This window comes from Heterodontus francisci, chromosome X, assembly GCF_036365525.1.
Source record: "Heterodontus francisci isolate sHetFra1 chromosome X, sHetFra1.hap1, whole genome shotgun sequence".
NCBI lineage: Eukaryota > Metazoa > Chordata > Chondrichthyes > Heterodontiformes > Heterodontidae > Heterodontus > Heterodontus francisci.
In genome coordinates this window covers 9173737-9199609 of record NC_090421.1, presented here as the reverse complement: position 1 = coordinate 9199609, position 25873 = coordinate 9173737, and the positions used below count along the sequence as shown (strand labels likewise).

The window sequence follows — 25873 nt, the reverse complement described above, 5'->3', positions numbered from 1 at the left end:
AAGGCACTATATAAATGCAAGCCTTCTGTTCTTCTCATGCTACCAGTCACTGACAAGACTGTGTTGGAAGATTCCTCCAAATCCATCTGTCTAAAAAACTCGGATCAAATCCAACCTGGACATCTTTGCTCCATGTTGAGCAACACAATTATTAAAAGATTTGTTCTTTCCCCAAAAAAGGGGGGGGGGAAAATGGTCTGATTAAATAAGTCTCCCAGGTGTTAAATTTGGAAGATTTTATTTTTAAAAAGTGTTTTTTTTAAAAAAACACACAGAAGGGCTGTTGGGATATAAAATTCACTACCAAACAATGCTGGAAGCAAAAGTGGGCAATTGTTAGAAAGAGAAATCTAAAAGGGTATAGAAGTAGGGGCAGGGGAGAGAGACCAAATAGATAGCTCTTTCAGAGAGTCAACACAAGCATGATGGGCTGAATGGCCTCTTTCTGTCCTATAACACTCTGTATAAGTAGGCCCGATGTACATCGTCAGTTTTAAAAACTTACATTTTCAGATTTTGTCAGTGAGCAAGCAAGGAAGACAGAACAAGAAGAATTGATCAACTGGATTTCCATGGACACTTTATAAGTTAACAATTATATACATAAGCTTTGGGCTCTACTAAAATCTTATATATTTGCTTTTAAATCAGACTCCTTACACTAATTAAATGCCACATAGTTTTAAACATCCTTCAAAAGTGAAAGAATTGAGCAAGTGTATTTTAAAGAGAGTTTCACAACGCCAAGAGACCCTGAAAAACCAGTCATTGATATAGCTTCTATTTGACAATTACATTGGCATCGGATAGCATTTAGCTTAGATTTATATTAATGTAAAGACAATGGCTTAATATGCATATACAAACAGGATTTTTTTTTTGTTATCAATTACAAATTGAAACAACTTTGTATTGAGGCGCAATACTGCAGATGCTGGAGATCAAAAAGTGCTGGAAATACTCAGCAGGACTGTGGAGAGAGCAACCGAGTTGACGTTTCAGGTCAATGACCTTTCATCAGAACTGGAAAAGGTCAGGGATGTAACAGGTTTTAAACAAGCACAGAGGCAGGGAAGGTGAGAATGTACCAGAAAAAGGGGTGAGGGAGGAGATCTAGGTGGGACTTGAATAAAGATCTGTGGGACATGTGGTACATTCTTTGTTCCAGTCCTGCTGAGGTCCCCTCCCTCACCTTTTTTTCAGGTACATTTATGACTGTATTGGTGCCACTTCCAGCTCTGGTTCCACTCTAATCTCCTACACTCCTACTCCAATGAAGCTCAAGGAACAGCACCTCATCTTTCGATTCAGCACTTTCAGATCATAACCACTGCTCCCATTTTTTCGGACGGCAGGTGCTCATTTAATCTCTGCTGCCTTCCAACCTATCGCAGACTTTCCCTTGTGTTCTTTTCTCCCCGCCCCACTTGTCCTGACTCTGAACTTGTTTAAAAATTATTACATCTCAAACATTTTCCAGTTCTGATGAAGGGTCACAGACCTGAAACGTTAACTCTGTTTCTCTTTCCACAGATGCTGCCAGACCTGCTGAGTATTTCCAGCACTTTCTGTTTATATAACACTGTATTGACACTGGAGAAGTCATATTCCATCTGTTAGTTCGATGCAGGACAACTAAATTTAGGTTTCAACTTCCATGAAGGCCTGATAATAAGCAAACGTGATAAGATTAGATCTGATGTCTGTACTTTGAAGAAACATTTCTAAGCCCTCACAAAAAGTTCATCGGAACCTCTCAAGTGTTCAGAATTACCGCCAAAGGAATCTTTATACCTCATAGCAATGTTTAATCAACAAGGAATGACAGCATTTATATCAAATCCCAGAACTAGATTCAAACCCATGTGACTAGGGCCAAAGTTCCAATTAGGTCTGGAGTCGCCGTAACGCAGTGCAAGTAATTTTTCCGTAAAATTAAACACATGTATTATTTTTGTTTTACTTACGTAACGTGCAACTTATTGCCGGTGCTGAGCAATAATTGTCAAGTATCTTCGATAAAAAATAAGTTAAAAAGTAGATGATTAAAACAAAAGTCAAAGATGCAAGCAGAGACAAAAGTTAACCAAAAGGTGGGGAAATGAGAAACCAAAACATACAGAAATTAGTTGAAAAAAAAAGAGGTAAATGGTTAACCAAAAACTGAAAATAATTTTCAGAGACGGAGTCCAAAGTGGGAAATGGTTAACCAAGTCTTCCTGACAAAGGGTGCTGCTCCCTGCGGCCGAAAGCACGGAATTACCTTGATTAATGATTTCCCATTGTGCTTTTCCTCCGATTCATACAGCTGTGCTCCGACGCGTTTTGCTCTGGAGTTTGAGTCAGATTTCCTCTGGGAGTGGCTCATCGAAAGGTGCTGCTGCATGCTATTTGGCTGCTGTGGTCCCGCTCAAGCAAGGGAACAGGGTGAAACAGCGACTCCATCGGGCTGGGTGTGCTGACCTGGTTTTTAGCTCATAATTTCAGGTTGGAACAGTGGATCTCCTCCAGGTTAACGGCAGGTGAGTTAGGGAGCCTTTACCAGCTAGCGTGACAGCAGGAAATTGAAAAACCACTATCCAACTGATAAATCCGCAGGCCCGCGACCAATCGCCTTGGGGACGTCATTTGGTCTAGCCAGGGTGAAGGGGCATCCAATGATACCAGAACCAACCCAGTTGGCCACTGAGAAGCCAGGCGACGTTCCCTGAAAACTATCGAGGCCGACCTGTTAAAACCGTAGGGATCATGGCTGCCACGTGTGGGTGTATCAAGCCTTGGTGATTGAATTACAGTTCACCGGTTGACGCTTCTAGGGTGCTTTGGTCGGAGGAATTTTGTTCTGGAGTTGAGTCCGATTCAGAGAACCCCTTGAAACTTTCTTGCAGACCCCTAGGGGACCTTGGACCCCCCCCCCCCCCCCCACCCACCACCAACACCCCCCAAGTTGAAAACTCATGTTTTAGTGGACTGAAAGTTACTCAACAAAACCAATCCAGATACATTGTGGGAATGAACCTCCTTTCTCTTAATTCATTAAAACATAGACGTTAAATCGCAATATATTGAGCCCACTGATCCGCGCAGAACAATAAAGGAGAAAACTGACTTATTTTTCAATCCTTTAACAGTTTATTATACCGTCGGGTTGCCACTTGCTCATGCGAGTAATACTCATGTCATCGTGTGACGAGTGGTGTTCCGCAGGGATCAGTGCTGGGAACTTTGCTCTTTGTAGTATATATAAATGATTTAGAGGAAAATGTAGCTGGTCTGATTAGTAAGTTTGCGGACGACACAAAGGTTGGTGGATTTGCGGATAGTGATGAGGATTGTCAGAGGATACAGCAGGATATAGATCGGTTGGAGACTTGGGCGGAGAAATGGCAGATGGAGTTTAATCCGGACAAATCTGAGGTAATGCATTTTGGAAGGTCGAATGCAAGTGGGAAGTATACAGTAAATGGCAGAACCCTTGGGAGTATTGACAGGCAGAGAGATCTGGGCGTACAGGTCCACAGGTCACTGAAAGTGCAACGCATGTGGATAAGGTAGTCGAGAAGGCATGCGGCATGCTTGCCTTCATCGGTTGGGGCATAGAGTATAAAAATTGGCAAGTCATGCTGCAGCTGTACAGAACTTTAGTTAGACCACACTTAGAATATTGTGTGCAATTCTGGTCGCCACACTACCAGAAGGACGTGGAGGCTTTGGAGAGGGTACAGAAGAGGTTTACCAGGATGTTGCCTGATCTGGAGGGCATTAGCTATGAGGAGAGGTTGGATAAACTCGGATTGTTTTCACTGGAACGACGGAGGTGGAGGGGCGACATGATAGAGGTTTACAAAGTTATGAGCGGCATGGACATAGTGGATAGTCAGAAGCTTTTTCCCAGGGTGGAAGAGTCAGTTACTAGGGGACGTAGGTTTAAGGTGAGGGGGGCAAGGTTTAGAGGGGATGTGCGAGGCAAGTTCTTTATACAGAAGGTGGTGAGTGCCTGGAACTTGCTGCCAGGGGAGGTGGTGGAAGCAGGTACCATAGAGACGTTTAAGAGGCATCTTGACAAATACATGAATAGGATGGGAATAGAGGGATATGGGCCCCGGAAGTGCAGAAGGTTTTAGTTTAGGCAGGCATCAAGATTGGCGCAGGCTTGGAGGGCCGAATGGCCTGTTCCTGTGCTGTACTGTTCTTTGTTCATCCGGGCAGAATTGGTGGAAACCAGGGAAATTTTAAACTTGATTTACATCCAAAAAACACTGCGATCTTTTGATCTGGTTCAGGATTCAATTTGCCCGAATCAGGTCCCGCCCACCGACTGGCCACGCCCCCGATTGATAGAGCAAGATTCTGCCAGTAGCGCTGGTGACGAAAGGCTCTTCAAATTGTGCTCATTTTTTTCAGCACACAGGCACTAGTTGGCACGTTTCTTATATCATAAAATATTTAATTTACTAAGAAGCTGAGCAGCATACACCACTGAGACCAGTAACTGGTTCAGTATAGGTGTTTTTTTTTTAAAAAGCCATTTTCAGTGATTTTAAATCAAGTTACTTACAAACTGGACACCCTTATCAAAAATGCTTATTTTTGGTGATTTAACCCATTTTCAGCAAAACTGCACCAGGTTACCACTTTTTACTACATCAAGGAATACTTGAAAGAAAAAAATAGTAACCATTGTGTTCTATTACGCTGCCCGATAGCACTGGGATCTGGAAGATTTTACGTTGATGTTGCAAATGAATTTTAGCAGAAACTTGAAGCATAACTTTACCAGCGTAATTTCGAGCGCATTTTGGGTGAAATTTCCTGATTGCGTCCAAAGCGGAAACTACCCCCAAACACACATTTATGTATTTTACAACTACTGAGAAAACCTGCCTCTTTCTGTACAAGTGAGTGGAAGATTTGCCAACGCTTAGTGCGTGACACAAGTACTGCTTTGATTCTTTGCGTCAATTAACAGTGTTCAATTATTTAGAAGTCAATTAAACTCCAGTGAGGTCTGGATCACGTCCCTTGGGGTTGATCTCGTTACTTATGTTCTGGATGATCCTGGAGGCACTGGATAAATTCTGAGACTGGCTTGCCTTCAAAACAGATCTGGTACACGGCAGTGAACAGAGGAAACCTAGAAAGCAACAAAGGATTTAAACAGTCAATTGGGAGGGGGTGGTGGGGGGGGGGGGGTGGTGGGTATGGTAGCATAGTGGTTATGTTACTTGACTAGTAATCCAGAGGCCTAGACTAATAATCAGAAGACATGAGTTCAAATCCCACCATGGCAGTTGGGGAATTTAAGTTGTTAATTAAAGTAAATCTGGAACTAAAAAGCTGCTATCAGTAATGGTGACCATTTAGCTACCAGATTTATCATAGAACCCATCTGGTTCACTTATGTCCTTTAGAGAAGGAAATCTGCTGTCCTTACCCGGTCTGGCCTATATGTGACTCCAGACCCACAGCAAAGTGGTTGACTCTTAACTGCCCTCTGAAATGGCCTAGCAAGCCACTCAGTTGTATTCAAGGTGGCAGCTCTCCACCACCTTCTCAAAACAATTATGGCTAGCCTTCCAACAACGCCCACATCCCGTGAATGAATAAAAAAGAAAGTTGCGCATCGCTGAATTATTACAGAGACATCATCAAAAGAGACTGATTTATGACACAGTTTCTTTTCTTATTTCACGTTGCTTCCCTTCCCATACATATTGTCATTCAGATGCTAGGCCAGGACATCCCATCTGCGAGTTTCTCCCGACATCATCAATGGCACTCCAAAGGAAGTTACAAAATGGGAGTGGGGGGGTGGGGGGAAGAGAAGACTAGGTGAGGTCGTAAATCAAGCCACCGCTGAAACCTGCTTCAAATTGACGGGACGAGCATTTTCTTGTGTGCATGTTTTAATGTGAAAGGAGTTTGGGTAGTCTCAATCCAGTTGCCTGAGTGTAGGGGCCAACAGCACTAAACTGGAACTAATTTGATACTAAGTTGGTCATTTCACTCTACAGGTTACAGGATGGTTGTTATAGGAAATGGAAAAGTGTTAACACTGGTGCAGTACAGGGTACCCGTCTAAGGTTTGAGCCAGGCACACGATTGGGGCAGTGTAGAGGGAGCTTTATTCTGCATTCAACTATATTATACGCAAGCTGGTCATGGTTATTCAGATACTGGGTCTCCAAAATGCAAAGCATTCCATTTCCCACCACTAACATCCTTCACCTTGTGACAAAAGTCACATAAAATAATTCATTAGGCAATAGAGACACAATAGTGATGGCATCCTCTTCAGCACACTGCAAGGAAGGAGTGGCATTTTTCCCAATGTTTATATTCCTCTTTACCCAGTAAGAGCAAAAGAAAAGCATAGCTTTCTCAATTGCTGTCAATGAGTTCTGGGTCATTTGGTTGCAAGGTCAGTCGTGACTCAGTGGGTAGCAAGTCTCACTCAAAAGACACGATTGAGGCTAACACTCCGTAGTGCAGTACTGAGGGAGTGCTGCACTGTCAGAGGCTGTCTTGCGGATGACATGTTAAGCTGAGGCCCCTCTCAGGTGGATGCAAAGGATCCCACAGCACTATTTTGAAGCAGAGCAGGGGGAGTTCTCCCCAGTGTCGTGGCCAATATTTATCCCACTGGCAGGAGGGTCAGTAACCAGGGGACACAGACTTAAGAGCATTGGCAAAAGAACTGGGGTGGGGGTGGATGAGGAGAATTCTTTCATGCAGAGAGCTGATCTGAAAGGGAGGCAGAAGCAAATTCAATAGCAACTTTAAAAAGGGACTTGGATAAATACTTGAAAAGGAAATAATTTGCAGAGCTATGTGCAAAGAGCAGGGTGTGGTACTAATTGGATAGCTCTTTCAAAGAGCCAGCTCAAACACGATGGGCTGAATGGCCTCCTTCTGTGCTGTATGATTCTAGAGAACACTGCCTTTTTTGTGTATCAAGCGAGAGTGCCCGCAGATAAATGAGAAGGGGGGAAGTCTCCTGGTGTGGGTGTGGAGAGCAATTTACGTGCGTGCCGCCAGAACACTTACTTGTCAACCAGGTTTTGGAGCTTCAGAGTGCGATTGATTTCAACAGCTGTCTGTGGTCCCTGTAGCTTCTGCCCATTCAGCATCTCTTTTTCCAGTTGTTCAATAGACTGAGGAAGGACACAAGAACCTGTCATGAATTAAGCTGCAGGGTTAAAAACAAATTAATTCAGGTCAATTTGTGATTTCCTGAGCTCAGCGAGCCCTGCCACCTCAATTTGTCACATCTGGCTGAAGGTGGCTCCATGATGTGTTGCAAACAGTACTGACACAATTGGCTTCAGTACCCCTTAACTAGGGTGAGGGAGGAGACCCAGCCACAGCTCCTGATCCTGGTGGAGTTCCCCCATGACTTTTCCTGGAAGTGTAGATGTGTAACATAGGAAAAGGAGGAGGCCATTCAACTCCTAGGGCCTGCTCCAGCATTCAATCAGATCTTGGCTGATCGGTACCTCAACTCCATTTCATTGCCTTTTCTCCAGATCCATGGACACCCCTATATTCAAAACAGAGGTTGATAGACTTTTGGGTGCTAAGGGAATTAATGGGGATGGTGTGGGAAGGTGGCATTGAGGTAGATCAGCCATGACTTTGTTGAATGGCAGAGCAGGCTCGAAGGGCCAAATGGCCTACTCAGTTCCTATTTCTTATGTTCTTTTATTCAACAAACAATGGGATGAGAACAGAATTGGGTTTAGTTCTGATGGTACTCCGCCCCCTTTTCACCATGGGACAATCACGGCTGACAACCTCTGAAGAGCCATTTGAGCGTGGTGCTGGTGGGCTGCTGGCACCCATGAAATTGTGCCCTCGGGCTTTGGCAGTGCCTTCAGCAGAACAGCTTTGCCATTTCAAAGGGATCTTATCTCACCAATATCGGCACCACACCATATAGAGAACGGGCCACCTTCTGTTGAGAGTATCCTCCAAATCCGGAGTGCAAAAAACCCCCAAAATCTCAAATACAAAATCACAGTAGGCATAGTAGCATTGTGGTTATGCTACTGGACTAGTCATCCAGCAGTCTGGATGAATGATCTGAAGACATGAGTTCAAATCCTACCATGGCAGCTGGGGAATATAAGTTCAGTTAATTAAATAAATCTAAAATAAAAAAACTATCAGTAATGGTGACCACAAAGCTACCGGATTGTTATAAAAACCCATCTGGTTCATTAATGCCCTTTCGAAAAGGAAATATGCTATCCTTACCTAGTCTGGCTGACATATGACTCCAGACCCACAGTAATGTTCTTTTTTATTCGGATGTGGGTATTGCTGGCTAGGCCAACATTTATTGCCCATCCCTAATTGCCCTTGAACTGAGGGACTTGCCAGGCCATTTCAGAGGGCATTTTTTTTTTAATAGTCAGCCACATTGCTGTGGGTCTGGAGTCACATGTAGGTCAGACCAGGTAAGGACAGCAGAGGGGAAATCAACCAGTGTCTCCTGCTGATTGCCATCTAATGACTCCTGCAGCGTCCGGTACGGGTGTGATCAGGTTTGGCTGCAATGCCACAAATGGTCAAATAGCCAGCCAACATTCACTGTTCGCTCACATTTGAAGAACGGTCACTTGGAAGAGGTACCCGAGGGTGGCTGGAACTCGTGGACGGGATCCCAGCAAAATTCAGTGTCCACAGAGGACAGAAGGGGTTTTGGGTCACTCTTAATGTAGTTACTGATTGCAGGATGGAAGCTCAGGGGTTAGGTAGGGTTGAGGAATTTCCCACCCACCTTTCCTGTTACCGTGAAGGCTTCTGCGATTTTCCTGTTGCGGCCTCCATAGCAGGTGGCGATGAGATCCGCCACTCCGCAACTCTCGAGGAAGGTTAAGCACAGCACTGAGCACCTGCAGTACAGCCTCGCAAAGGCAATCATCTCCATCATCCCCAATCGTATTACGGCAGCCTTCGTGTTGTCTCCGCAGCCCAGTCCATCACAGAATCCGGCCCCGACGGCAACCACATTCTAAGGAGAGAGAAAGGGGTGATAAGTAGGCCGCACGTTAGCCAACATTCAGATAAACTGAGAGGCCTGACGAACCCTCAATTCTAGTGAATCACTGGCCAAGTGATTCAAAAGAAAGAAAAACTTGCATTTACATGACAACTTCCAGGACCTCAGGACATCTTCACATGCTTGACAGCTAATGGATTACCTCAAAATTGTTATGTACTGTTGCTATGTTGTCAAACACAGCAGCCAATTTGCACGCAGAAAAGTTCTAAAAATAGCAACAGGATAAATAATCAGGTAATCCGTCTCTTTTGGTGCTGTTGGCTGTTTATATTTGGAGTTATAGAGTCAATAATGGCATAGAAGGCGGCCTTTCGGCCCATCGAGTCCATGCTGGCTCTCCAGGGAGCAATCCAATCAGTCCCATTCCCCCACTCAATCCCCATAGCCCTGCAATTTTATTTCCTTCAAATGCCCATCCAATTTCCTTTTGAAATCCTTGAATGTCTCCGCTTCCACCACCCTCATGGGCAGCGAGTTCCAGGTCATTATCACTCGTTGTGTAAAAAAATTCTTCTTCACATCTCCCCTGCAGCTCTTGCCCAAAACCTTCAATCTGAGTCCCCTAGCCCTTGTACCATCAGTTAATGGGAACAGCTTTTCTTTGTCTACCTTATATAAATATGTCATAATCTTGTACACCTCGATCAAATCTCCCCTCAATCTCCTTTGCTCCAGGGGGAACAACCCCAGCTTTTCCAACCTAACCTTGTAACTAAAATCCTCCACCCCGGAACTATTCTGGTAAATCTCCTCTGCACCCACTCAAGGACCCTCACATTCTGTCTAAAGTGTGGTGACCAGAACTGGATGCAATAATCTAGTTGTGGCCTAACCAGAGTTTTAGAAAGGTTCATCATAACTTCCCTCTATGCCTCTATTTGTTTATGTTAGTGCGTTTGTTCTTGGTCGCAGGATTATGTTGGCAAAGATACCGAGAACTTAGTTTCCAGTAAGATCTTTTATGTCCTCCTCAGAAGGCAGACGGGTCCTCAGTTTAACATCTGATTTAAAAGACGGTACCCCCAACAGTGCAGCACTCCTTCAGTGCTGCATTGGAGCATTAGTCTAGATTTTTGCCCTCATGTCCTGCAGCAGGACTTAATCCCATGACCTTCTGACTCAGAGGTAAGAGTGCGATCAAGTGAACCACAGTTGACACATAGTGGTTTAGTCACATTCAACTCTGTCATCTCCAATGGATGATGGTCACAGAGATAACTTCCCTAACGAAAACAGAAGTTAAATTCTGAGTGCCTGGGAGCCTCATTCCAACCAACAGGCAAATGACAATCTTTGTCTCAGTGGTCAGTTTCAGAATACCAACTTCAGCTATTTTGCCTGTGAATAATTTACAGATTGAGAGAAAACAGATCACAGCTCAGTAACACAGTTAAGAAAAAGCAGTAAGGAGATCTCGAAGGAAACAAAAATATCTGGGCTGGCAATTCAGAATTCTCAACATGGGACCTGTGCACAGCCATTTTGCCACCTGCTCCGAAACTCTCCCCCTCCACTGGACAACGATTGGGAAGTGAGAGCACTGGTTGATTTTAAGCCCACCTCCACCCACCAGCCCAGGCCAGTGACCAAACCTAGGATTTTAGCAGTCTGTAAAGTTCAGTAGCACACTGTGTCGTGCATTCATTTACTTAATGCACTGGGGAGAAGCAGCCACTTTTCAAAGTAAGAGGCTTTGTTCTGTAATTTTTGCACTGTGTCATCTTCGTGACTCCTGATAAAGAACAATAATACCAAAGCAAAATAATGGAGAACAAACTTGCATTTCTATAGCGCCTTTCACAATCTCAGGATGTCCCAAAGCGCTTTATAGCCAATGAAGTACTTTTAAAGCGTAGTCACTGTTGTAGGAAACGAAGTAGCCAATTTACGCACAGCAAGCTCCCACAAACAGAAATGAGATCATGACCAGACAATCTGTTTTATTTTGTGCCGTTGACTGAGGGATAAATATTGACTTGGGAACTGGGGAAGAATGCCCCCTGCTGCTCTTCAAAATAGTGCCATGGGATCTTTTACATCCATCTGACAACGCAGACGGGGCCTCGGTTTAATGTCTCATCTGAAAGACGGCACCTCCAACAGTGTAGAACTCCCTCAGTACTGGGATTTTGTGCTCAAATGTCTGGACTGCGACTTGAATCCACAAGTATCTGACTCAGAGGCAAAAGTGCTGCCCACTGAGTCATGGCTGACACCTGCCCATCTAAAGTTTGTGCTTTAGAAATGTAGCCACAATGCAGTGCACGGTTGAATTCTCATGAGTAACATGCAATCGCAAAATTGAAAGTTAAAATAATAACCCTAAAATAAGCAGATAAACCACGTGTGACAGCAATATCTACCTTTAAGGCCCCGCAGATCTCCACAGTGTCTGCCTCCTCCACCACCCTGATCCTGAAGTTTCGAGTCTGCAGCAGTTCTTTTAAAATATTTCCGTGTTCAATGTTTGTAGCTCCTAAACAGTAGAAAGGGTCATGTAAAGTTCAGTCGAAGGATAAATAGTGCCAGTGGCACAAAGCAAACTGTAGTTCACATACCAGAGGTATGTTTATACTGTATGACCATAGTCATACTGAGCACTCTGACCAGTTCTAGTCAACAATATATAACAGAGACATACAAGCCCTGAGATCAGCTCCGATAAAACCCACAAAACTGATCTCTAGTGTGAGAGGAGAGTCTGGGTAATTCAATCTTAAAAGAAGGTGACTTCATATGTAAGTATATAGAAGATAAATCCAGAACCAAAGAAATAGGAGTAGACCATTCAGCCCCTCGAGCCTTCTCCGCCATTCAAGAAGATCACAAATGATCTTCTACCTCAACTCCACATTCCCGCCTGCTCCCCATATCCCTTGATCCCCTGAGAGATCAAAAATCTGTCTATCCCAGCCTTGAATATATTCAATGATGGAGCATCCACAACCCTCTGGGGTAGAGAATTCCAAAGATTCACAACCCTTTGAGTGAAAAGAATTTCTCATCTCAGTCCTAAATGATCCCTATCCTGAGACTGTGCCTCTGTGTTCTAGATTCCCCAGCCAAGGGAAACAATGTCTAAGTGTCTACACTGTCAAGCTCCTAACATAACATGATAAACCACATGAGTAGAACATGGGGTGGGGTGCAGGTAACCTTTAGAAGGTAAATTTAGGACTGATGCCAGGAAGCTCTTTTTCACTCAGCAAGTGATCGACACATGGAATGCATATGGCAGTAGATGGGAAATCATTCAACAGACAGTTTGGATGCCGTGATGGGGCGACTGTGGGATGTTCTGGATGGATGAGCTAAGATGGGTCAAATGGTCTTCCTCATGAGTCTTACCTTGTGATCAGATAGCTTAGTGCTAAGTGAATAGAAAAGGCTGTGAGCCGGGCTGTAGTGTAGATGCATTCAGAAAAGCAACCACTTTTCTATTCCAGTCCCTTGGAGAGTGCACCAAGTCAGGTTAAGGACACTCTTTATCAAATTGTCTTCACCCTCACAAGAGAAGCCCCTTTCTGTAGCACGGTGACTCCCCAACACCACTGCTCCCTTATAGTCGGAGTGACATCACCAATTTACACTGGCGTGAAACTTTTTATAGCCCATCCATATTACAACAGATTTGTAAAAAATATTTATTTCACTAACTATTGGAATTCAATGCTCCTTTGGATTAGCTACAAAGTAATTTCAAGATGATGCAGGTATTGGCTATGTAAGCTTGTTCTGCTCAGGACAAGCGTCATAAACAAAGCTCAATAATATACTCTGTTCCCAAGTACAACTTTCCCTCAGACAGATTAGGACGTACCACTAATAGCATCAATTTTCTCTTCACATGGTTACTTCTCTCTGCCTTTAGAGCTCTTGGGTCCACCTACTCCTCACCCTGACATTTGGTACCTGCCATCATTAGTTTGACAATGATACCAAGTTTGCTTTCAGACATCAAGGAGTCATGTACCACTTTGTGGCCGAGGGGCTTTCTGGCTTCTTACCACTGCTCCTTGACTGAGCTGCTACGTGTGCGGGAATTTTCAAATTTCCCTCTTCACCAGCAGAGACAATGTCTAAGCCCGCCTCTTCCTCACCACAACCCTGTTGCCATGGCTGAGGTCAGACAATTTTTGGATGGGGACATTCTCGGTGGCAACATGTGGGCCACCATTTTATATCACTGTGGGTTTTAGCTCCCAAGCCCTGCCCTTCTGCACTCAACACACGCCCTTTGACCCAGTAATGGATGACTGTCAGACATTACCAATGGTGGACTCGCAGAATTTCTCAGCTGCTACTTCGCTGGCGAGATTGGCTCCCATCAGCACGCTGACTTCAATCCCAAGCGTTTCTCGGATTATGTCAGAAATCAGCTTCAAACCATCCAGTCCAACATCAATACCCTGCAGAAAATAAGATTTAAGACCTTGATTTGATGATTGTACTTGCAGGATCTAATCAGAAAGATTGAACAGAAGGAGGCAGTTCAGCCCACAGTTACAGTACAGTATGCTACGGATAGGGAAAACAGAAATAGACAGGAGTTGGTTGGGGCATGGAAGAAAAAGGGAGCAGAGGGAGGGTGCAAGTAGGTGAGGTGAAAGAAAAGAAGACCCTTCCTGTAATTGCAGGATTACACTGTACCTTGATAAGAGAGAGTCCAAGAGTGGAAGGCTTGATGTGACCTTTCAACTCATCGCAGGTCCGTCTGATGAACTGGTGAGGGACGACGAACACCAAGATATCTGCATCTTTTGCCGCGTCCAGCAGCTCAGGCACCGCAACCTAAAAGCATTGGATAACAAACATCAGTGAAGAGAAGTTGCACGCAGACCAGAACAGACGGAATCCAGGAGTGGCTTAACTGGGGTATTGTCTAAATGTGACAGAAATGATCCAATAGACTAGCTCACCCAGCTATGCTAGCCTCGATTGACTGAGCTCTTTCAGGATTTAAAGGAAATCTTAAGTGTTTTCTAGTCAGCTCTGCTGCTCTCTCAGTGTCCATTAACCTACATCATCAACAGATACACGAATTGAGAAAAGGCCCTTCAGGAAATAAAACCTGTTCCTCCAACAGGCCGCAGATTGTTCCATTATGGGCTCCACCCGACATATTTAATCTCTTGAGGAAGAAGCTTCTGCAAAGTTTCCCCTTGCCTCCTGAAAGTCAAAAAAGTGCTTTGGGAGATTCTTCTGGAGACTTCCGTTCTTGAACCAACCAACGACAAAAAAGAAATGAGCACCGAGAAAAGCAGGATGTTGTTCACATCTCCGGTTCAATGTTGTACCCTGGCTTCAAATTCAAACTCTACGTCAGTCCACTGACACCTGTACTGGGAGAACAGCTTGTTCTTGTAAGGGAGGTTTGATGTTCTGTTAATGGGAATCTTGCATTTTTGTGCATGACGGTCACACCCCCTGCCTGATTCCAAAGTTCTAAACAGATGTGGCACAATTACTGGTTGCAGCACTCCCACAATTATCTGATTATGGCTCTTCCCTCCCAGCTTCCCTGGAAAGATATTTCTCCCAGTTTCTCCATCTCCATTGCATCGGCTCTGATGACTCCACTTTCTGTACTGAAGCTTTAATCTTGGCAAAGATTTCCCCTGAACCTTTGACCATGTCTGCTCCATTTCCGGTGCTTCTGTTCTCAACTGTGCCTTCAACGACAACAGGATCCCCTTCGTCTTCAACCTTGCCTATTCACCAGATCATCTTCCACTATTTCTGACATCTACAGAGCCTTTTGATACGTTAACCAAGTAGGCTGCTCCCTTCCCTCTCTGCTGTTCAGAGACTCCCTTCCTTCAAGAAAGCTGGGGAGAAAATTAACAAAATTGGCACAGTCTATCCTGCGGTATTTCCCACTTCCTGCAGCACTAAATACCTGCATTGATATAGCACCTTTAACACAGTAAAACATCCCAAGGTGCTTCACAGGAGCAACTATCAAACAAAATTTGATACGGAGCCACACAAAGAGATATTAGGGCAGGTGATCAAAAGCTTGGTCAAACAGGTACGTTTTCAGGAGTGTTTTAAATGAAGAGAGGGGGTTAGGAAGGGAATTCCAGAGCTTAGGGCCTAGGCAGCTGAAGACATAGCCACTAATGGTGGAGTGATGAAAATTGGGGATGCACAAGAGGCAAGAATTGGAGAACAAAAATCTTAGAGGGTTGTAGGGCTGGAGGAGATTGCAGAGATCAGGAGGGGGCGAGGGGTGAGTACAAGGATGAGAATTTTAAAATGGAGGTGTTGTCGGACTGGGAGTTAATGTAGGTCAGCGAGCACAGGGGTAAAAGGGATTTGGTGTGGATCAGGATACGGGCAGCAGAGTTTTAGATGAGCTCAAGTTTATGGAGGGTGGAAGATGGGAGGATGGCATGGATGAAGGTTTCAGGAGCAGATGGGCTGCGGCAGGGGTGAAGACCGGCAATGTTATGGAAGTGGAAGTAGGTGGCCTTGGTGATGACACGGATACGTTGCCGGAAGCTCATCTCGGGGTCAAACAGGACATCGAAGTTGTGAAATAAACTAGTTCAGTAACCAGATCCAAGAGTCATTCTTTGGACCCCTGTCAGAAAACTCCAAACTCCACGGAGGTCCAAATTTCGGTTCCATGGCTATTACCAGCCCCAAGCCCTGACAATCTGTTCAGGAAGCCCAGACAACACAATTTTACTCGTCCTGTATTTAGGTTATTTGCTGATTTGAACTTTATGAGTCTGGAGGTTTGGAAAGGACTGTTCTTAATAGCTCACTGGTGGATAAATCTTAAATTAGAAGTGCAGGATCTGATAGTATTGGGAGATTAAGAGAAGCGTTAATTAATGGCGCAGTGGTTAGCACCGCAGCCTCACAGCTCCAGGGACCCAGGTTCAATTCTGGGTACTGCCTATGCGGAGTTTGCAAGTTCTCCCTGTGACCGCATGGGTTTTCACCGGGTGCTCCGGTTTCCTCCCACAAGCCAAAGACTTGCAGGTGGTAGGTAAATTGGCCATTGTAAATTGCCCCTAGTGTAGGTAGGTGGTAGGGAATATGGGATTACTGTAGGGTTAGTATAAATGGGTGGTTCTTGGTCGGCACAGACTCGGTGGGCCGAAGGGCCTGTTTCAGTGCTGTATCTCTAAATAAATAACTAAAAAAATAAATGGGAACATGGATTTAAACAATTCTATATGGGCTCCCAGGCTCCATACTAGAGAGCAAAGTGATCGAGAGACATAAAATACACATGGACTCCCCAGCAACCTCGCCCCTCTGCTAACTCGCATTCTCTCTTGAGCCAGGTTGAACAGCACTCACCAGGTTGGCTGGCAGTTTGCATCCAGGCAGATACTTCACATTCTCATGCTCCGTGTTAATAATTTCCGTTAACTTCCTGCCGTTTACCATCTCTTCAAACACCCACATGTTAACAGTGCTGTCAAACGTCTTACTTTTGGCCGCATTCTCTCCAACTATTTTTCCGATGACTGATCCCCTGAAAGGTGGTGGGGAGGTGGAAATGATAAAATAACGTTGTCAGAAAATAGCTTGAAATTATGAAAGAACAAAAAAAAAGCAAGAACATGCATTTATATAGCACCTTTCACGACGTCAGGATGCCCCAAAGCACTTTACAGCCAATGAAGTACTTCTGAAGTGTAGTCACTGTTGCAATTTGGCACAGCAAGATCCCAACAGCAATGAGGTAAATAACCAGATCATCTGCTTTTAGTGATGTTGGTTGAGGGTAAATATTAGCCAGGACACCAGGAAAATTCCACTGTTATTTGTGCCATGGGATCTTTCACATGCACCCAAGAGGGCAGATAGAACCTCAGTTCAATGTCCCATCCGAAAGACTGCACTTAGTTGTATCAGCCTCGATTATATGCTCAAGCCCCTGGAGCGGGACTTGACCTCACAATCTTCTGACTCAGAGACAAGAGTGCTATCCACTGAGCCCTTAGAACTGTGCTGATGCTGAAAAGCAGGTTGATGTTCAGATTGCTTCCCAGATTTTGAAATGTCCACCTTAAAGCATGGAATCTCATTAAGTGACACTCGGAAGTGCAGACCCAGTTTGACAAAGGAATAAGTGCAGTTTTCTCTCTTCTCTCTACCTGACCTGCTGAGTATTTCTACCATTTTCTGTTTACAGTTGAGATTTCCAGCATGCGCAATATTTTGCCTCTTGCATTGATAGAATTTTGTTGGGTAAGGGTATTCAGGGTTATGGAACCAAGGTGGGGCAATGGAGTTAAGATACAGATCAGCCATGATCTAACTGAACGGTGGAACAGACTCGAGGCGCCGAATGGCCTCCTCCTGTTCCTATATTGCGAATTATGTATTTTGCTTATTAGAAGCTCCTCCTTTTGGTTTGGTGGATTAAGGCCTGACATAGTGCTGAACCAAAGAGATCGGGAAAAGGAAAAGTCATGGTTTCGAGGCTGAGTTAGCTCACTGATAGGGTGAGATGAAGAGGGATGGGAGGAGGTTCGTGATGGACCAGATGGGCCGAATGGCCTGTTTCTGTGCAGTAAATACTTTATAATCACAGCTCCTCGGAGTACAACTTGAGCTCCCAGCTTACAGCCTGCATTGTACATGAGTGGTGCAACCATTCCAATTCCGCCAGTGAGGAACATGTGACAGACAAGCTACTTACCACAAAATAGAATCTAGAATCTCATTTGTCCTTCCCCATAGGACAATATCCCATAGCTTCAGCTCTTAATGACTGTGAATAAATAGCAAGGAACTGATTTTAAAAGAGCCAGTCCCAAATTACATGAAAGTTTAAGTGTTACGACCCGATAAGAAAGAAGTCTAGGGTTCCCTCTCAGCAGTCACCTGGTCTTACTGTAACAGGGTTTAATTTTAAACACACCATGTTTTTAGCTCCCCCTTGGTGAATCCTTGTTCACCGCTTTCCAATTATAAGGCAAAGAAACCAGCACAAACAGGTTTTCTTAGAGTTAAAGAAGAAAAGTTGAAATTTATTAAATTTAAACTCTAATTCAGTTGATGCCTAAGGATACACAACGTGCCCATGCTGGCATGCATTCGCGATACACACATGCAGATAGAGACAGAAAAGAGAAGAAAAATAAAGTGGAAAAGTTTGAGGCAATATCTGAAGAGTTGTTGTTAGAGTTCTTCGAGCTCACTGTAGAGTCCTTGATTGTAGGTAGATCTTGCTTTTTGTTGGGGCCCAGTATTCTTCTTAAACCTTGTTCGCTGTCGGAGACTTTTCTCTCTTGGGGTTCATGTGTCTTCAGTGGATTCAGAGGCTTGTGAGAAAGAGATGGGAGCAGACAGGAGAGAGATCTTCTCAGTGCAGGAGCAAACAGACTTTCTCCCCAAACTGTACAAATTCAAAAAACTCAGGTTGCCCAGCAGGTTAGTCATGTGACTAGCTGGTTTGACCATGTCCGTGTGTGTATTCGGCCATCTTAGCAGTCAACCTGGAATGCGAGCTCCCCCGCCTTCAATATCTGGTGATCAAAAGTCCATTGTGGGTTGAATGTGTCAGGGAATGGCTGCTTTGTCCTTCCAAACACCGTCTGTTAATATGCAATTGTCTTTCCAGCCTCGGCTGATCTGTTTAACAAGTCCTTTCTTCACTGCAGTAACAGTTTAACATCAATGTTCATAACAAAATTAATGTGCCTCATTCTTGGTAGGTGGAGGTCTAGCATGACATTAAAACAAAACTGGTTTTGACTTAATCAGCCTTTTGCATGGAATTAGATAAAGTTGCATCATCTTATGACAAAGGCCTTGTTTCACTTTGATAAGCTGAACTTCCAAACTGGACTTTTTAAAGCTAGTTCGTCTGAATGATTACCAGTTGGATAAATTAAGTCCAAAAGACAAAGAAACTGTGTTTTCAAAGTGATCATGCAACTGTAACTGCTGTAAGGAAATCAAGTTGAAAAATTGCAATGCTCTTGGGCAATTTTTATTAAGTTGAGAGAATCAACAAGATCCTTCATCAAGTGCAAGTAAACGACATATCCAACCACCCCTTCCATGTGGATTATTGCCATCACATCACCTTATTGTCAAGCACCCTGGGTTTCGAAGCATTGACTAAGGTTTAAAGTTATTCATCTTGATGTCCAAGGGAGTCACCGTCCCCACACACTAAACTATACTTACCTCACCGATAGCCATGGCTCAGTTGGTCACACTCCTACCCGAGTCAGAAGGTTCTGTGTTCAAGCCCCACTCCAGAGACTTGAGCACAAAAATCAAGGCTGACATTCCAGTGCAGTACTGAGAGAGTGCTGCACTGTCGGAGGTGCCATCTTTCAGATGAGACATTAAACTGAGGCCCCACCTGCCCTCGCAGGTGGATGTAAAAGATCCCATGGCATTATTGGGGAGTTCTCCCCAGTGTCCTGGCCGATATTCATCCTTCAGCCAACATCACGAAAATAGATTATCGGGCCACTATCACGCTGTTTGTAGGATCTTGCGCGCAAATCGGCTGCTGTGTTTCCTGCATTACAGCAGTGACTACACTTCAAAAGTACTTCATTGGTTGTAAAGCGCTTTGAGAGGTCCTGTGATTGTGATAGGTGCTATAGAAATGTAAGTCTTTTTTTGCTAGAGTTCCAGTTCCCACCCTGTGTACACAGTGGATTATTTCAGCAATTTATTCCTCTTGTGCAAAGCTGAGTGATAAAACATTGAGTCAAAATATTGTAATTTCATTGGATCACTATTCAGTGGCATTCCCACAGCACATACACAAAGAAACAAAGCAAACTGTAGAAGTTACTGGATAGCAATCACGAGTGGAATTCCTGCACGATTTTCCTCCGTCTTTACGGAGGCAAATTGCAGTTCCCCAACTGCTGCCCCCCATCCCGGTTGAGGAGAGCTAAGAGGTCTGCAGTACAAGATTAAAATGTGGGGGAAGGGGCAGGGGTTCAGAGTAACATAGTGTTCTTCACAGTTAAATCTTTGATATAACCTTCCAACAATTGGAACGAAGCCTTGGAAGATTCATTACCCTTCTATTTTTAAACCAGGTAAAAGTGGATTAAATTAAAAGCAAAATACTGCGGACGCTGGAAATCTGAAACAAAAACAAGAAATGCTGAGTTCCGAAGAAGGGTCACTGACCCGAAACGTTAACTCTGCTTCTCTTTCCACAAAAGTGGATTAAAGTTGGACAACAGAAGCCGAACTTACTAAATAGTGACTTATTTTTGCAAGTTCTGATTCTAAATGGAAGGGTAAAAAGAGAGACAAAAGGAAAGATTGAAAAAAAGTATGAATTTTCAGTGCACTAAGTGTCATTTAAAAAGCTTTTCAAGTTACCATCTCCTGGGCTTCCCACATTGCTTTTAAAAACAAATGCAAAGAAATGGCCAAGGCAAAACAGTCAAAGATCACGCTCAACAGCCCACACTCAAAGAGCAGAGAGGACAGTGATCATCGTGTCCATTTTGGGCACAATTTGGTTTTATAAATTGATGAATGTCTAAAATGATAGTGATGTGATTATATTGTCCTTTTTAAAAAAAAACCCTAATTCCCTACAAATGTCAGCGTCTGACGGTACCTCATCCGAGATACTAGTTTTCATGTACAATGAGTGTTAGTGGGACATTCAACCATGGGAGGCAGCACAACTCCATCCAGTCCAGTTCTCACCTAACAATTGTACGCGCACACACACTGATTCACTGGATAGCAATCGGAAGAGAAAAAAAACTTGCATTTATCCAATGCTTTTCATGACCACCGGATGTCTCAAAGTGCTTTACAGCCAATGAAGTAATTTTTGTGTAGTCACTGTTGTCAGAAACACGGCAGCCAATTTGCACACAGCAAGCTCCCACAAACAGCAATGTGACAATGACCAGATAATCTGTTGTTGTGATGTTGACTGAGGGATAAAAATTGGCCAGGACACTGGGGAGAACTCCCCTGCTCTTTTTTGAAATAATGCTATGTGATCTTTTGCATCCACCCGAGCAAGAAGATGGGGCCTCGGTTTAACGTCTCATCCAAAAGACGGCACCTCCGACAGTGCAGCACTCCCTCAGTACTGCACTGGAGTGTCAGCTTTGATTTTTGTGAAGCCCTAGAGTGGGACTTGAACTCAGAACCTCAGAACTCAGACAGGAACCTTAGCCGATAGGTTTCTCCTCTCAAACTCTGGGATGTTGAGGCAAATTGTACTGTGTTTAGTGCCATCTCTCATTTCATTCTATTCTTGCCCTCTCTTGCTAACCCTTTTCATTCCAGTTTCAATTAATCACTACTTGTCTTTGTTTTTTTTTAAATGGTGAAATTGCTGTTTGGCAAGCACTGCAAAAGTATTAAGAAAACGGCTTCTTCTGCAACAAACACATTACATCTTATTTGACACCGTACACTGGCTCTGCTTAAACAGGGCTGTAAAAGCCATTTGTCTCTTTTAAATAGCAGGAATTTTTTTTGCAATGTTCTCCAGCATGTTTCAGACACCTAACCCATCACTGACATTTAGATCATTGAATTGAAAATCTGACCATTGGTCATTAAGTAGCACTCGTTTTCCTGCCTCTCGAGTGCTGGCATAGTGAGTGCTGACGGCAAGAGTTTAAAGCAGTCACTGAACTGGGGCAACTGAAGCAACTAGTTGTGCATGGGCACCAGGTCACCCAGCATCTGCTTGGCCCTGGGAATGGTGCACAGTAATGGAAGAGGAGGAGGAGAGAGGCATAATGGAATCACAGGACATGGGGATAGTGTGGGAAATTGGGGTTGAGGTAGATCAGCTGTGATCTTACTCAGAGCAGGCTGGGGGTGGGGGGGCAGGGTGCTTAGAGCCTAGTCCTGCTCCTATTGCTTATGTTCTCAAACTGCAAAAATTGGCATTGATGTTCTGTTGGATCCAAAAGCTATGATGGTAGCCATGATCTAATAGAATCATGGAACAGGCTCAACGGACTGAATGGCCTCCTCCTGTTCCTATGTTCCCTGAAGTGCATTGTAGTATTCAGCAGCTCCAACCTTCTGGGTATTTTATATATAAACTTTAAAAACTAGCACCAACTAAACACAGGCAAAACACTTCTAGGCAGGTCATGTTATTTTGGAAAACACAAACGAATAACACCTATACCATTCAATGGGGTTAAGCCAATACAGTTATGCAGAAATATTCTCATTTATTCTCTGAAATTTACTATAACTTCCTAAAAAATCTGACTTCCTGGATTTCTGCAGTGCAAAAATGGTAATTACTGATTCGGATCAGTGTGCAAACTGACGAATGCTAGTTTTAACTCGGTGAAATGCTGCACTGTGAATTCTCAATGCACCAAACTACAATCCAAAGCAATCCTGCATCCTGATGACTGCATGTACCAACACTCATTTTTGTTAACGTGCCAGAAGTATCAAACATATATGCTTTAAATTACACGAACTGAAATGTGACAGATGTATATTACAGTTACAAGCAGGGACTGACTCATACCTACCAGTTGCCAGAACCAACGATACAGACTTTAATAGGAGCCATGGTCCCTTTGCTGCTGCTTATGACACAGGAGCTTAAGACACTCTGCCGCTTGTTCTCTTACTGTGCAGCTGATTCGGGGACACTTTGCGCACTCGGCACTTTTCACCAGGGCAAAACACATCTCGCTCCCACCTCCTTCAGCTCGCTCATTGGCTGGCTTTGGGCCAAACTGATAGTTCCATTGGTCAGCGATGCTATCAATTCAGAATCGTTACAATAGCGGCTTTCAAAAAGCCTCTCAAAAACGGTAGTTATCCCAAAAGGTACAGGAGGAGAACTGGAATTATGATTCTTCCCACTGACAAACAATAAACTTGGCAAGATGTCAGATTCCTTAAAACATATTAGATTCGGAATGTAACGTAGGAAACAATAGCTGAATTGCACAGCAAGACACCACAAACAGCAATGTGACAACGGCCGGATAATCTGCATTAGTGATGTTAGTTGAGAGATAAATACAAACATACGAATTAGGAGCAGGAGTAGGCCATTCGGCCCCTTCGAGCCTGCTTTGCCATTTAAGAAGATCATGGTTGATCTGATTGTGGCCTCAGCTCCACTTTCTTGCCTACCCCCGATACCCTTTGACTCCTTTGTTAGTCAAGAATTTATCTACTTCTGCCTTAAAAATATTCAATGACCCTGCTTCACCACTCTCTGGGGAAGAGAGTTCCAAGGCACTGCTCCACGTTGAAATAGTGCTGTGGAATCTTTTGTTTTTCTGAGGGAGCAGACAGGTCCTCTGTTTCATGCCTCATCTGAAAGACGGCACCTCCAACAGTGCAGCACTCCCTCAGCACTGTACTGGAGCGGCAGCCTAGATTCTGTGCTCAAGCCTCTGGAGTGGGATATGAACCCACAAGTTTGTGGCTCACAAGGAGAAAGTGCTATGGCTGACACCTAACTAAAAGACTAAGAAAGCTAATGTATTTGATTTTTTTAAGAATACATACAGATCACAGAATTTCCCGATCAACTCAAATCCACAGCAACCAACCCAAAACTAAACAAAGCCACCGCCTCTCATGAGCAGCAGATATCAAACACAAATTACCTTAACTGGGTTATAAAAAGCTAATTAAATCAGTGGTTCAGATGCTGCCTTCATTGTTCATCAGATCCCTTGCCCAGATTACAACCTTTTAATCAGAATAGCAAAATACTGCAGATGCCAGAAATCTGAAACAAAAACATAAAACGCTGGAAATACACAGATGCTGTCTGACCTGCTGAGGAGAGAAAAAAGTGTTAACGTTTCAGGTCTATGACCTTTCATCAGATGAACAGGGTTCTGCTGAAAGGTCACAGACCTGAAATGTTAACTGTGTTTCTCACTTCAGATACTGCCTGGCCTGCTGAGTATTTCCAACCTTTTAATCACCCTCTGCTATTAATTACTCTAGAAATCGGTCTGAATTCCCAGCTAGCATTCATTGCTGTCACTTTAACACTTGTTCAGAAAAAAGAAAAAAGACTTGCATTTATATAGCATCTTTCATGACCACTGGACATCTCAAAGCACTTTACAGCCAATGAAGCAATTTTGAAGTGCTGCCCCTGTTGTAATATAGGAATCATTTTGCACGTACAAGTGTGAAATTTCCAAAATATCAGTAAATGTACTGATCAGAACTCCTCACAATTTTAAGTGAGCATTTTTGACCCATTCCCTTATTTCCACATTTTTGACCCATTCCCACATTTGCAAAACAGACCAGCTCTTTTTTTAAAAAAAACCTCAATAAATTTGACAGGTACAATCCATTTGCATTGAAATGACTTGCCCCGCCACAGCAATTATCGTTTGCGCTCAATAAAAGTGCACTGGTTTCAGAAAAAGACCTTAGCCACAGTGCTGCAGCAGGAGTGATTTGCAGCCCTGCCACATGACTTTGTGTGTGTCATTTTCACACAAACATATTTAACGACTCCTCGTGTGGCTAATGAGATTGCTGCAGTTTGTCTGTTGAGACTGAGCAATGTTGGTACTAGCTCTGCCAGAAAATCTGCGTGTGAGAGAGAAGAAAGATTTACCTTTCAAGGAGTTCTCAAACAAGATATTGGTCTCAGACCAGTAAAAGAAAAACGTCCATTTATACAGCGCTTTTCACAACCTCATGACATCCCAATGAACTGCTTTTGAAGTTTAGCCACTCTCGTAATGTAGGAAATGTGGCAGTCAATTTGCACACAGCAACCTCCCACAATCAGCATGTGATAATGACCAGATTATCTGTTTTAGGTGTTAGTTGAGGGATGAATATTGGACAGGATACCAGGAAGAATGCAACTGCCCTTCTTCGATTCGTGCCATGGGCTCTTTTACATCCACAAGGGGGCTGACAGGACCTCAGTTTAACCTCTAATCCAAAAGATGGCACCTCTGACAGTGCAGGACTCCCTCAGTACTGCGCTGGCAGCGTCAGCCTAAATTATGTGCTCAAATCTTTGGAGTGATATTTGAACCCACAACCTTCTGACTCAGAGGCGAGGGTGTGACCACTGAGCAAAGGTTGACTGCAGCTGTCGAGTGCGATTTGCGCCAGCAGATTGGAGCTTTGCGGCCAGTTGCATCCTGCTCAGTCATAAAACAGCTCTGCCCATGTAGGTAAATATGTAGGCAAGGACAAACGAGCGTTGGTTCTCTCCAAGTAGCCCAGCCTGTGCTTAGTTAGCTGATGAATGCAGGGTGCGTATTTGAGGGGGCGCGGACGGGCTAACATTAGCCTCAGCAACCAAGGGAGAGAAAAAGAGCATATTTGATCATGAACCAGTGATTCTAACTGGAAGGGGGCAGGATCCAGCTCAAGCACGATATCTTCATACAGCTGGAACAGCCTGCCAACATTCCCCAAAGTTCACACAAAGAATAGTCAGTTTGGACTGCGAGCAACTACAAGAGAATACTGCAACACAAGACAGCAGCACCAGGAGAAAAATAAATGCATTTAAATTTAAAAAGTCAAGGTTTAGTTTCCCGCCACTTGGGATGTAATAAAACCCCAGCCCACTGTGAAGCTAAGTTTAAAATTTTCCAATTTGGCTGGAGTTAAACTGCACCTGGAGGTTGTCTTGCATCTTTTTGCTTTAGTGCACTCGGGAGTCAATCACCCACCTGACTCTGGAGTTACACTACCATTCTTGTGTCACTGCACTTCCAAAACTGCTTTGACAACACAAAGGTGGTGGCATACCACTGTTAATTGACTGTGCAAGGCAGTTGCTGAGTGGTTCTTTCACACTCAAGAACAATGCAAACATTTTTGCTCCCA

At 43.9% G+C, this 25873-nt stretch overlaps 1 protein-coding gene across 3 annotated transcripts; it reads right to left on the bottom strand.

The window, feature by feature from the left end:
• Positions 1-2960: 2960 nt before the first annotated feature.
• On the bottom strand, positions 2961-22692 carry LOC137358535 (glycerol-3-phosphate dehydrogenase 1-like protein). 3 transcript variants are annotated; one of them, XM_068024464.1, is made up of 8 exons: positions 22558-22687; positions 16385-16562; positions 13718-13858; positions 13338-13476; positions 11431-11543; positions 8783-9016; positions 7048-7154; positions 2961-5134 (listed from the first exon to the last, which is right to left on the bottom strand). In XM_068024464.1, the coding sequence occupies exons 1-8, from the start codon at positions 22596-22598 to the stop codon at positions 5038-5040; spliced, it is 1050 nt and encodes a 349-aa protein (XP_067880565.1). In that variant the 5' UTR covers positions 22599-22687; the 3' UTR covers positions 2961-5037. The 3 variants fall into 3 exon arrangements, with proteins under 3 accessions (XP_067880565.1, XP_067880566.1, XP_067880567.1); XM_068024465.1 differs by having other exon boundaries at positions 22554-22642; XM_068024466.1 differs by lacking the exon at positions 2961-5134 and having other exon boundaries at positions 7103-7189; positions 22558-22692.
• Between the last annotated feature and the right edge of the window lie 3181 nt (positions 22693-25873).

Excerpts from the sequence above, each read along its gene's own strand:
- LOC137358535 (XM_068024464.1), bottom strand. The coding sequence starts at position 22,598 with ATGGCTCCTATTAAAGTCTGTATCGTTGGTTCTGGCAACTG. Across the intron at positions 13,859-16,384 it reads GCAAACTGCCAGCCAACCTG|GTTGCGGTGCCTGAGCTGCT; the intron begins GTGAGTGCTGTT and ends CAATGCTTTTAG. Across the intron at positions 11,544-13,337 it reads ATTCTGCGAGTCCACCATTG|GAGCTACAAACATTGAACAC; the intron begins GTAATGTCTGAC and ends TCTACTGTTTAG.